This window comes from Notolepis coatsorum (genome assembly GCF_963971535.1).
Source record: "Notolepis coatsorum genome assembly, chromosome: 12".
Classification (NCBI taxonomy): domain Eukaryota; kingdom Metazoa; phylum Chordata; class Actinopteri; order Aulopiformes; family Paralepididae; genus Notolepis; species Notolepis coatsorum.
This window is the reverse complement of record NC_140176.1, coordinates 10,512,304-10,525,767: the sequence shown is the minus strand read 5'-3', so window position 1 is coordinate 10,525,767 and position 13,464 is coordinate 10,512,304. Positions and strand designations below refer to the sequence as shown.

Genomic DNA, 13,464 nt, shown 5'->3' with positions numbered 1-13,464 from the left:
GAAGGTGTAGCAGTATTTTAGATAGAAGAGGAGAGGAGGAGAGGAGGTGTATGTATTTTAGATAGGAGAGGAGGAGAGGAGGAGGAGGTGTAGCAGTATTTTAGATAGGAGATGAGAGGAGGAGAGGAGGAGAGGAGAGGAGGAGAGGAGGAGAGGAGAGGAGAGGAGGCATAGTAGTATTTTAGATAGGAGAGGAGAGGAGGAGAGGAGGAGAGGAGAGGAGGAGAGGAGGCATAGTAGTATTTTAGATAGGAGAGGAGGAGAGGAGAGGAGGAGTATTTTAGATAGGAGAGGAGGAGAGGAGAGGAGGAGTATTTTAGATAGGAGAGGAGGAGAGAAGGTGTAGCAGTATTTTAGATAGAAGAGGAGAGGAGGAGGGGAGGTGTATGTATTTTAGATAGGAGAGGAGGAGAGGAGGAGAGGAGGTGTAGCAGTATTTTAGATAGGAGAGGAGAGGAGGAGAGGAGGAGAGGAGAGGAGGAGAGGAGGAGAGGAGAGGAGAGGAGGCATAGTAGTATTTTAGATAGGAGAGGAGAGGAGGAGAGGAGGAGAGGAGAGGAGGAGAGGAGGCATAGTAGTATTTTAGATAGGAGAGGAGGAGAGGAGAGGAGGAGTATTTTAGATAGGAGAGGAGGAGAGGAGAGGAGGAGGCATAGTAGTATTTTAGATAGGAGAGGAGGAGAGGTGTAGCAGTATTTTAGATGAGAGGAGAGGGGGAGGTGTAGCAGTATTTTAGATGAGAGGAGAGGAGGAGGTGTAGCAGTATTTTAGATGAGAGGAGAGGAGGAGGTGTAGCAGTATTTTAGATGAGAGGAGAGGAGGAGGTGTAGCAGTATTTTAGATGAGAGGAGAGGAGGAGGTGTAGCAGTATTTTAGATAGGAGAGGAGGAGAGGATGAGAGGAGGTGTAGCAGTATTTTAGATAGGAGAGGAGAGGAGGAGGCGTAGCAGTATTTTAGATGAGAGGAGAGGAGGAGGTGTAGCAGTATTTTAGATAGGAGAGGAGGAGAGGATGAGAGGAGGTGTAGCAGTATTTTAGATAGGAGAGGAGAGGAGGAGGCGTAGCAGTATTTTAGATAGGAGAGGAGGAGAGGATGAGAGGAGGTGTAGCAGTATTTTAGATGAGAGGAGAGGAGGAGGTGTAGCAGTATTTTAGATAGGAGAGGAGGAGAGGATGAGAGGAGGTGTAGCAGTATTTTAGATAGGAGAGGAGGAGAGGATGAGAGGAGGTGTAGCAGTATTTTAGATGAGAGGAGAGGAGGAGGTGTAGCAGTATTTTAGATAGGAGAGGAGGAGAGGATGAGAGGAGGTGTAGCAGTATTTTAGATGAGGAGAGGAATTTGATGGTTTGATATAGTTCTGTTGTTAAAGTACACAAGTATTAACTTCAATTCATCAAGTATTTCTACAGTTTTTTGGATCCTACATGTCACTGTGAAGACATGCGAGAAGAATGAAAATCTTCATGAATACACAGGTTGAGTAATTGATATACACATTATAATTTTTGGGTGAAGTATTCCTTTATGATGTTCTCCATACAAATGTTTGTGTATTTTGCTTGATAAATGAGGCCAACGACTGGAGCATCATTGAAGGGCAGGTCCACTACTATTCCACTTACATAATGGTTCAAATCCTGAGCCTGGAGGTGGAACTGTGAGGAGGCGGAGTCAGCGAGGTCCAATGAGAAGCTCAGGTTGGGGAACTCCATGCTGCCGCCAAGGTAGAACACGGAGGGGGGCGGAGCTATGGGCAGGGGTTTGAGACAGGTGAGGTCAAAATAAATATGTTGAAAGAGTGCAGTTTTTACAATAATAATAATAATAATAATAATAATAATAATAATAATAATAATAATAATAATAATAATAATAATAATAATAATGTATTGATAAACTAAAAAGGTGAAATAGTTTATTATTAGGATTATTGTAAAGAAAAGAGTTGTAGAATTCAACATTATTCAACATATTTTGGCTGGATTATTTTTATCTAAATAAATAAACATGTTGAAAGAATGCTGTTTTACAATAATAATAATAATAATAATAATAATAATAATAATAATAATAATAATAATAATAATAGTAATAATCATAATGATGATCAAAACATATAGTAAAAACAGCAGTGTTTCAACATCTTGAACTGGATTACTTTGATCTAAATAAATAAACATATCTATAGGATCAAACTAATCTGGTGTGCAACACCAGGAGCGCTTCAATTTATTTAGTCATTCATGTACGAGTCACATCAAGCGTATAAGCGGTATAAACGTATATGTCACAAATGTAACAGTACTGTATATCTGTATGTCATGTATGTCATAAATGTCATGATTAGATTAGATTAGATGATTAGATTATTATATCTGTATGTTGTGTATGTCATAAATGTCATTATGAATTGAAAATGGGGGACCCTGATGTAAACAAGACGAAAGTCTTTCTCTGGTCTGCATCCCCTTAATATTGTATTGTATTGTATTGTGTATTGAGCCGTACTGTATTGTACCCATTATGCAATCTGTTAAATAAAGTTTTCAATCAATCAATCAATCAATCAATCAATCAATCAATCAATCAATCAATCAATAGGTGCGAACAAGGCGTCTCCCAGTGTGGCAAAATAAACAGGTGGAAAGAGGACTGACGTTTCTGAGGGATTCACACAGAGACACAGACAGAACAAATCATCTCTCTCTCTCACACACACACACACACACACACACGCACGCACGCACACACACACACACACACGCACGCACGCACACAGACACACACACGCACGCACGCACACACGCGCACACACGCACAGAGAACACTTACATGTGAGAAAGTGGAGAGTCAGTGCAATGGCAGCAGTGAGGGGGAAGAGAGTCAGGGCCCCTAAGGCCCATCTCCTCCACCACGACCCCGAGACCGGAGCCTGGACCCCCTCTGCCTTCGGGTACACCTGGCCCTCAGGGGCCGTGGAGGCGGTCCGTGACGGGGTGGGCTCCTCGGAGACCCCCCCTCCCTTCCAGAGACAAGGACATAACTCACACATCACTTCCCTTGTTTGTTTGCTTTTCCCTACATGTCGACATTCCGAAAAAACATATTTTTTGACAAGTATGTGTAACTCAGGTGACATTACTTTGTATAGGCCCTAATAGAACCAGAATGATACCAGAAGAACATTTTACAACCCTTTGTTAAATGTCCAAATTCAAGAGCATAATTAATGGCTGCCAGAAACCTCTGCCCCCTTTGTTACATTTCTGTTTCAAGTTCAAGTTATAGAGCATAGGCTGCCAAAAACCTCTGCCCCCTTTGTTACATTTCTGTTTCAAGTTCAAGTTCCAGAACATAATAGGTTGCCAAACAAACCTCTGCCCGCCTGTGTGGCCCACGTCTATATAAAAAAAAAAAAAAAAAAAAGAGAAACTAGGGCAAACCACCGCTGACGTGATTTATCGAGAGAGCGACGGTGAACTTTTCCATCAGTTTGAAAAGGATGCACTTAAAACATTTAGCATTTTGGCAGAGTCCCCGGGGGGGCGCACAAAGCGTGGCTGGAGGGGTCTGCTTTCCCACGGCCTGGCACTGCGGTGTCAGCAGCACTCAATCAGGCGGCTTCAGCGCCGACATGCAGGGCATTCATGAGCAGGAGAAGAGGACACCCCTAGAGACGCGTCATACGTAAAACCCTCTTAGCAAGCGCCCCCAAAATTGGCCATTTTAGTTTTCGTTTTTTGAGGACTGCATACTTTTTTTGCAAACCAAAACAACATTATAGCACATGCATGAGCCTGGTCTCTTTTGAAAGATGACATTCTGAAGTTTCTGATTCCAGAAAAAAAAAATGACTTTTAGTGCTAACGTAATAGAGTGACATAGGTCTGAACTTGAGTTGTAGAAAAACTTGTTACTCAAGTTTTTCTGTAGTAGTTAGTAGTCCAGAGGTAGTATCTCCCCAGAAGGTGGTATGGCTTACAGATCCAGACGGAGCCATAGCCTGAAGCCTTATGTAGTACATATCCAAATTTCATAAAGATCCATTCAGAAATGAGTGATTAGGCGTGATTTTGGTAAACTGTGTACAAAGAAAAACTCAGTTTTCTCATAGACTTAAATTCATTCGGCTGTTTTTCTCTTCCTGTTTTCGCTCGTTATTTTTTTTTTGTCTTTTAGATTCATACATCCCCATGTGGTGTTTCATTGGTAAGCCACACTCATTGGCTACAACGATCCACAATCATTTTCGAGATCGGATCTAGATTGACGGAACTACTGCAACCTGAATCGGGAGTGGTATTTTGCGCAATACCGTGTACTTTGCACAAGCCTCAAATACCGGCATATAACTCGAGAACCGCTCAATTGATTTTGTCACCTGAAAGGGCTATCCACAGGCAACAAATGGGGCTTTAATTCGATATATATATTGTATTACAAAATACGCACACCCGAGCCACTAGGGGGCGCCAACGTGCCGGTTGCAAAAAGTCCGAAAAATGTCCCATATGTGGGACGGCGCATGCTAAGAGATACACCTCGGCTGACTATTAATAAAGCAGTCTTCCCATGAGGCAACAAGTAAAAAATTAAACAACGATAAACTGTTCTGAATTATATAAAAACAAAAATGTGTACAAACATCCCACTGAGAACATTGATTGACAAGAGCGGTGCTTTGATTACATCACCTCTGGTCTCCAATGCAGACCGATTCAACTGAACAAAAACGAGCAGCGTTCAAGCTCTGTGCCTTCTTTCACACTCCACTTCTTCATGATCCATATCTCTCCATCTCCCTTCCTCCCTCTCTCCCTCTGTCTGTCTCAGTTGCTCCCTCTTTCCCTCCTCTCTCTCCCTCTCTGTTTCAGTCTCCCCCTTCCTTCTCTCTCTCTCTCTCTGACTCTCTCTCTCTCTCTTACCTGTGCTGGCAGGCTGGCAGCAGAAGCAGAATGGCAAAGTTCATGGCCAAAAACGCTGTAAACGACACAGGTTTTGATTTTGGAGAGAGTCCTCATGGCACTGTCCCGGCGTGGAGCTCCAGAGAGGCGATGATGTGCACCGCGACGACAACCTCAGGCATAGACCCCGATGGACGGACGGAGGAGAGAGAGAGAGAGACCCTGCAGCGCTGTCGCTCCTCGGAGGGAAAAAAAAGAGCAGAAACCCGACCATTCACTCTCTCCTCCTCCTCGTTTACCTGCTGCGGCAGGTGTCACCCGGAGCCCAGAATGCAGCGCGGGACAATGGGGCCACTATGAAAGGGTCCAATCCACACAACCATCCGTGCAGCAGACTGATATTGTGGGCAAACTTCCTCCTCACTGCCTGCCTATGTGGGGTAAACCTGCCCGGACAAAGGGATGTTTGAGAGAAACGTGCCCACGGTATTATACGATAATAGCGTCTTGGCTGACATGCCCTTGGACTTTCTTCTTACAGGGGCACAAAGCAAAGACTTAACCTGCACTTAGCTGCCTGGCAATAAACTCTCGCCTATATTGTGTTGTGTGTGTGGCCCTTCCTGCAGGAATTAGCCTTACATGGGCTTACTGGCTGACTCATTCACCGAGAGGAGGCCAGTTCTGTTTATTTACACAGGGGTCGACTATGAGTACTGTATTTGCATGGGATATTAAAGGTTAGTAACACTGTAGTATACCTATAGGATAGAGTTAGGTATATTTATACCAAAGCACTTAGAATAGTTATGTTCTGTATATCTTTATACCAAAGCATACTTTAGAATAGTTATTTTCTGTATATTAATACCAAAGCAGACTTATAATAAGAGTTATGTTCTGTATCTTTATACCAAAGCACTTAGAATAGTTATGTTCTGTATATCTTTATACCAAAGCATACTTAGAATAGTTGTTTTCTGTATATTAATACCAAAGCAGACTTATAAGAGTTATGTTCTGTATCTTTATACCAAAGCACTTAGAATAGTTGTTTTCTGTATATTAATACCAAAGCAGACTTATAAGAGTTATGTTCTGTATCTTTATACCAAAGCATACTTAGAATAGTTGTTTTCTGTATATTAATACCAAAGCAGACTTATAGGAGTTATGTTCTGTATCTTTATTTACATTTACATTTAGTCATTTAGCTGACGCTTTTATCCAAAGCGACTTACAAGTTCTGTACGACAACTCTATCAGCTTTATACCAAAGCAGACTTAGAATAGTTATGTTCTGTACCTTTACACCAAAGCAGACTTAGAATAGTTATGTTCTGTACCTTTACACCAAAGCAGACTTAGAATAGGGCGGCACGGTGGTGTAGTGGTTAACACTGTCGCCTCACAGCAAGAAGGTCCAGGGTTCGATTCCCGCTTGGGGACCAGGTTTCCATGATGCCAGGTACCCAGGTGGGATATCTCCCAGGGCCTTTCTGTGTGGAGTTTGCATGTTCTCCCCGTGCTCGCAAGGGTTTCCCCCCCGATAAGATAAACCCAATGGAAAAACATGCACAACAACAGATCGCTAACGCTGTGGCGTCCTTGACGAAGACGGACAGGAGCACTTGGATTGGTCCCCTGGCGCGGCTCACGTTGACGCCTGTCTGCTCCCGGCTGCCCTTGGGGGGGAAGGACGACAGGATGAGTTAATCGCAGAGACAAATCGCATCTGCGATCCTAAAGAGACAATGCATGCGTGTGTGTTCCGGTGTGTGTGCTAAAAAAACTAACCGCTGTGTGTACCACTAAAACAGTGTCGTTGCATGCCGAATAAAGACCTCTGCAACAGGTCCTGCATTATTATTATTATTCTGTACCTTTACACCAAAGCAGACTTAGAATAGTTGTATATAGACTTAGGATAGACTGAGGACAGAGTTATGTTCTGTATATTATACCAGGGCAGCCGTAGTATAGAGTAATGTATATTCATACCAGGGTAGACTTAGGATAGTTATGTCTGTATATTTATACCAGGGTGGGCTGTACATACGCACATTTATATTATTGATAGAGAATACATGTGTTTCACCTATTCACTCTCTGAGATCCAGAGCAGATTCCAAGTCAAGTCAAGTCAAGAGTTTTATTTGTCACGGCATACAAGCATACAGTGAAATGCGGGAGGTCATGCCCGCAGCGATTGTGCAATAATACAAGTAATAAAAAGGAATAAGAATAAGACATTTGTGCAATAATACAAGTAATAAGAATAAGACATAACGGGTATAATGTACATAAAGTTTACAAAAGCATGGTAAAAGACATGCTAAGGTCCTGCGATAGTGCAATACAATGTTAGCTACGGATGAGGCTCTGGGTCTTCTGTACACTACTGTACAATGCTATACTATACAATCTAGGGCAAGCATGTTGCGTGTTTACTTTATTTTATTCTATTTTTATTCTTATTATCCTAACTTGTTTACTTTCTTTATTATATTACATTTGTATTATCCAAGTGTAACCGGTCTTATTTGGACATGCCCTGAGTGAGTGGGAGTTGAACCCCGGTCTCCCGCGCCGCGGGCGGCATCACAGACCACTAGACCAAGAGGTGAATTCACTTCTTCGTAATGGGTCTGGATGCCTCTGGGGAGTGAGTTTACTTGCAGTACTGCTTAACACTAGCACAGCCGACAAGGGGTCAAATGACACCTAGGCATTTTCAATAAATGTATCCTCGTCACTCGGTCGAGCTCCTGCTCTGTCACTCAATGACTTTTCCTAAAAGTACCCGTTTTATCTGGCACGGTTTCTGACATTTCTTAAATGACTTCAGGAAAATGTAATTAGAACGTTATTCCACATATGGAATATATATGTGGAAAGTCACAGCACTTTGCGAGCGTCTAGCATGGCTTACAAGCCGCATGTGGCTCTTTGCCCTTCCACCAACAAAAAAAAAATATTATAATATTTGTATTTATTATTATTATTTAAAAAAAAATTGTCACTCAAACCTGTGGTAAACCTCATATTTTTATATTTTATATTATAGTTTACACTGTTTATTTTTCTCATATTTCTCATATAAGCTGTGGGGTCATCCGACCCCTTCCGGCGGGAATCAGTGACATTTTCTCCATGGCTGTTCTAGTGTTAACGTCCACAGCCACTGCACGGTCCATCGTGACTGTGGATAAGACACGTGGTACCTCCGTTACACAAGCTTGTTCAGTATTCCAATGTACAGCCCCACCCAACCCAACACCTACCCAACCTCCTCCAATGTACAGTTTCCATGTCAAATGTATGTCAGTATTCCAATGTACAGTGTGTCCCCCCCCTACCCAACCCCCCCCACCTCCAATGTACAGCCTCACCCCACCTACCCAACCTCCCCCAATGCACAGTTTCTATGTCAAATGTATATACTCTTCTTCTGGATTTTTTTAGTATCACAAACAGTACTGTATTTGAAAATCTGGTATGTCATAAATGTATAGATGTAGCAGTACTGTCTATCTGTATGTCATGTGTGTCATATGATGAATTGAAAATGGGGGACCCTGATGGAAACAAGACGAAAGTCTTTCTCAGGTCTGCATCCTCTTAACAATTGTATGTATTGAGCTGTACTGTACTGTACCCATTCTGCAATCTGTTAATAAACTTTTCAATCAATCAATCAATACTTCATCTCTACTTGATTATATTTGTTTTCTTATGATCCTATAGCTTGTTTACTTTATCTTTTGTATTCTTATTATCCTAGCTTGTTTACTTTATTACATTTTTATTCTTAGGATCCTAGCTTGTTTCCTTTATATTTATTGTATTGTATATTCTTATTATTCTAGCTTGTTTGGATTCTCATTCGCACCTGTACCTCATTCTCTCTGCTGTTGCTGCTTTGACAACTGAATTTCCCTACAGGGATTAATAAAGGTTTATATTATTTATTATTTATTTGAGGAATAAGACAGTTATCAGGAACAGTTATCTCAGAAGGGAAAAAAAAGGTTTGGAGGCACATTGTGTTTTTAACATGACGTTTTATTGTCAAGATTTCAATCTTTCAATCACAGTCACACATTACAAACACATTGCAATATCAGTGTGATGTGAGGCAGGGATTCTTTTGTGAAACGACACAATTACTAAATAATAAAATGGTAATTACACAGTAGTTACCTAATGATGCTTTTATTATTTCATACAATCCACTGCATTCTGGAACACCTGCTGATAATACATGATACGTGTAGCATAGTGATAATAATGACATGGTGATGGAGGTCAGAGTCTTTAAAAAAAAAAAAAAAAAAAAAAGGAAAGAAGAAGAAAAAGTATACAGGCTGACAACATTTCCTTAACAATACAGAGTGCCGGTCCCATAGCCAGTCCCATAGCCGGTCCCATAGCCGGTCCCATAGCCGATCCCATAGCCAGTCCCATAGCCAGTCCCATAGCCAGTCCCATCCAGCACTTGTAGAGTAGAGACGGCAATGGAAGATACTGATGCTCTATTTCTTTGCCTGGCATCAGACTGATATCCGATGCCAGTATCGGTTTGGTTGCGTCACTAATTAGAACCTTGGTTGGGGTCAGTTGATGTGGCCCTGGATCCAGGAAGTGAACTTGTTGACACTGGTGTAGACCCCCGGTAGGTTGGGTCTGCCGCAGCCCGCCCCCCAGCTGACGATACCAATCAGGAACCACCTGCTCTCACCTGGAGCCCGGCACGACAGAGGGCCCCCCGAGTCCCCCTGGGGAGGGACATGCAGACAGCGCGCACACACACAGAGACACAGACATACAGACAACACACAGACAGACACACAAACCAGTAAACACACAAAGACACACAGACATACAGACAGCACACACACACACAGACACACAAAGACACAGACATACAGACAGCACACACACACAGACACACAAAGACACACAGACATACAGACAGCACACACACACAGACACACAAAGATACATAGACATACAGACAACACACACACACACAGACACACAAAGACACATAGACATACAGACAACACACAGACACAGACACGCAAACCAGTAAACACACAAAGACACACAGACATACAGACAGCACACACACACACAGACACACAAACCAGTCAACACATAAAGACACAGACATGCAGACACACAGACACATGTACAGCCTATTGCCTATATTTATTGTAACATATATTTCCCCAAAGGGATCAGGAATATCTTATTTTATAGATGAAAGGGTAAGTTCAGAATTTCTTTACTCCTAGCCATATTTACTACTTATAACTGATGTTTATGATTGATTATGCTGAGAAAGAACTCTAGCGATCAACAGAGTCATTGGTAAGTGGGGGAAAGGGCTAGCGGTCTGTGGGGCTAGGGGTGTGTGAAACGACTGGTTCAGGTAGCAAGCCAGTGTGTGAAGCGACTAGTTCAGCTAGCAAGGCGGAGTGTGAAGCGACTGGTTCAGCTAGCAAGCCGTGTGTGAAGCGACTAGTTCAGCTAGCAAGCCGTGTGTGAAGCGACTAGTTCAGGTAGCAAGCCGGAGTGTGAAGCGACTAGTTCAGCTAGCAAGCCGTGTGTGAAGCGACTAGTTCAGCTAGCAAGCCGTGTGTGAAGCGACTAGTTCAGTTAGCAAGCCGGAGTGTGAAGCAACTAGTTAAGCTAGCAAGCCGGAGTGTGAAGCAACTAGTTCAGCTAGCAAGCCGGAGTGAGAAGCGACTAGTTCAGCTAGCAAGCCGGAGTGAGAAGCGACTAGTTCAGCTAGCAAGCCGGAGTGAGAAGCAACTAGTTCAGCTAGCAAGCCGGAGTGAGAAGCGACTAGTTCAGCTAGCAAACCGCGTGTAAAGTGACTGGTTCAGCTAGCAAGCCGGAGTGTGAAGCGACTAGTTCAGCTAGCAAGCCGGAGTGTGAAGCGACTAGTTCAGCTAGCAAGCCGGAGTGTGAAGCGACTAGTTCAGCTAGCAAGCCGGAGTGTGAAGCGACTAGTTCAGCTAGCAAGCCGGAGTGTGAAGCGACTAGTTCAGCTAGCAAGCCGGAGTGTGAAGCGACTAGTTCAGCTAGCAAGCCGGAGTGTGAAGCAATTAGTTCAGCTAAGCCGGAGTGTGAAGCAACTAGTTCAGCTAAGCCGGAGTGTGAAGCAACTAGTTCAGCTAGCAAGCCAGAGTGTAAAGCGACTAGTTCAGCTAGCAAGCCGGAGTGTGAAGCGACTAGTTCAGCTAGCAAGCCGGAGTGTAAAGCGACTAGTTCAGCTAGCAAGCCGGAGTGTGAAGCCACTAGTTCAGCTAGCAAGCCGGAGTGTGAAGCGACTAGTTCAGCTAGCAAGCCGGAGTGTAAAGCGACTAGTTCAGCTAGCAAGCCGGAGTGTGAAGCAACTAGTTCAGCTAGCAAGCCGGAGTGTGTGAAGCGACTAGTTCAGCTAGCAAGCCGGAGTGTGAAGCGACTAGTTCAGCTAGCAAGCCGGAGTGTGAAGCGACTAGTTCAGCTAGCAAGCCGGAGTGTGAAGCGACTAGTTCAGCTAGCAAGCCGGAGTGTGAAGCGACTAGTTCGGCTAGAAAGCCGGAGTGTGAAGCGACTAGTTCGGCTAGAAAGCCAGAGTGTGAAGCGACTAGTTCAGCTAGCAAGCCGGAGTGTGAAGCAACTAGTTCAGCTAGCAAGCCGGAGTGTGAAGCGACTAGTTTGGCTAGAAAGCCGGAGTGTAAAGCGACTAGTTAAGCTAGCAAGCCGGAGTGTGAAGCAACTAGTTCAGCTAGCAAGCCGGAGTGTGAAGCAACTAGTTCAGCTAGCAAGCCAGAGTGTAAAGCGACTAGTTCAGCTAGCAAGCCGGAGTGTAAAGCGACTAGTTCAGCTAGCAAGCCGGAGTGTGAAGCGACTAGTTCAGCTAGCAAGCCGGAGTGAGAAGCGACTAGTTCAGCTAGCAAGCCGGAGTGTGAAGCAACTAGTTAAGCTAGCAAGCCGGAGTGTGAAGCGACTAGTTCAGCTAGCAAGCCGGAGTGTGAAGCGACTAGTTCAGCTAGCAAGCCGGAGTGTGAAGCGACTAGTTCAGCTAGCAAGCCGGAGTGTGAAGCGACTAGTTTGGCTAGCAAGCCGGAGTGTGAAGCGACTAGTTTGGCTAGAAAGCCGGAGTGTAAAGCGACTAGTTTGGCTAGAAAGCCGGAGTGTAAAGCGACTAGTTTTGCTAGCAAGCCGACGCACAGCGCTGACAAACCTCTTTGTGTCCACAACAAGTATACCGTCGACTATGTATGTCTTTAGTCGAGGACAGGCCCAAAGGGAGGGTGACTGTATCAGGTAGCAAGCCAGTGTGTGAAGCGACTGGTTCAGGTAGCAAGCCGGTGTGTGAAGCGACTGGTTCAGGTAGCAAGCCGTGTGTGAAGCGACTGGTTCAGGTAGCAAGCCGTGTGTGAAGCGTCTGGTTCGGGTAGCAAGCCGGAGTGTGAAGCGACTGGTTCAGGTAGCAAGCCGTGTGTGAAGCGACTAGTTCAGCTAGCAAGCCGGAGTGTGAAGCGACTAGTTCAGCTAGCAAGCCAGTGTGTGAAGCTAGTTCAGCTAAGCCGAAGTGTGAAGCGACTGGTTCAGCTAGCAAGCCGGAGTGTGAAGCAACTAGTTTGGCTAGCAAGCCGGAGTGTGAAGCAACTAGTTTGGCTAGAAAGCCGGAGTGTAAAGCGACTAGTTTGGCTAGCAAGCCGACGCACAGCGCCGACAAACCTCTTTGTGTCCACAACAAGTATACCGTCGACTATGTATGTCTTTAGTCGAGGACAGGCCCAAAGGGAGGGTGACTTGATGTACAGTAGTGAACTCACCCTACAAGCATCCTGTTCTCCAGAGGGGACCCCGGCACACAGCATGCGAGGGGAGACGGGTCCGTACCTCTTCTTACACTCACTCTGGCTCAGGATGGAGACCTCTGCTTTCTGTAGTACCGTGGGCAGGACCTTGTCTGTAGGCACAGCGAGGGGACACAGCCTTGATCAGTGCGTTCAGATGCACATTCTGGATAGTTCACATGCACATGCACATTCATATTCTGGATACTGGCTAATATCTTCAGTTCACTTCGTGCGTGGCGGCCCCCACCGTCTGGAACTCTCTCCCGGCTGAGATCAGCTCTGCCACATCCTTGGACTCCTTCAAGACGGCCCTGAAAACCCACCTGTTCACGAAGGACTATGGCCTCTAGTCGTCACCCTGTCATTTATTGTTATTATTGTTTATTTCATTTATTCCTTTTGTCTTTTTTGTTGCTTATAAAGCGTCCTTGGGTTTCTTGAAAGGCACAATATAATCCACGTTATTATATAATGTATACTATATATTAACTCAAGAAAAAAGGGGTCTCTCCTGCAGCTATAGGAACATTAATGGACAATTAATAAATGGTAAATAGTGCATTTATATATTGCTTTTATCCAAAGTGCTTTACAATTTGTTCCTCACATTTGACCCATTCACTCACACATTCACAGCGGAGGCAACCATGCAAGGGGCCAACCTGCTCATCAGGAGCAATTAGGGGTTAAGTGT

General features: G+C 44.3%; 1 protein-coding gene across 1 annotated transcript in view; it reads right to left on the bottom strand.

Annotated features, from left to right (window-relative positions):
- The window catches only part of LOC311237608 (uncharacterized protein), a gene marked incomplete at both ends in the record, with an annotated part of 81,782 nt that overhangs the window by 30,458 nt on the left and 37,860 nt on the right, over window positions 1–13,464 (bottom strand). Inside the window, 4 exons of the mRNA XM_084325546.1 lie at window positions 1,624–1,748; window positions 2,834–3,023; window positions 9,525–9,683; window positions 12,744–12,880. Of these exons, the coding sequence (XP_084181672.1) occupies window positions 1,624–1,748; window positions 2,834–3,023; window positions 9,525–9,683; window positions 12,744–12,880 (611 nt within the window). The remainder of the gene's footprint in view (window positions 1–1,623; window positions 1,749–2,833; window positions 3,024–9,524; window positions 9,684–12,743; window positions 12,881–13,464) is intronic.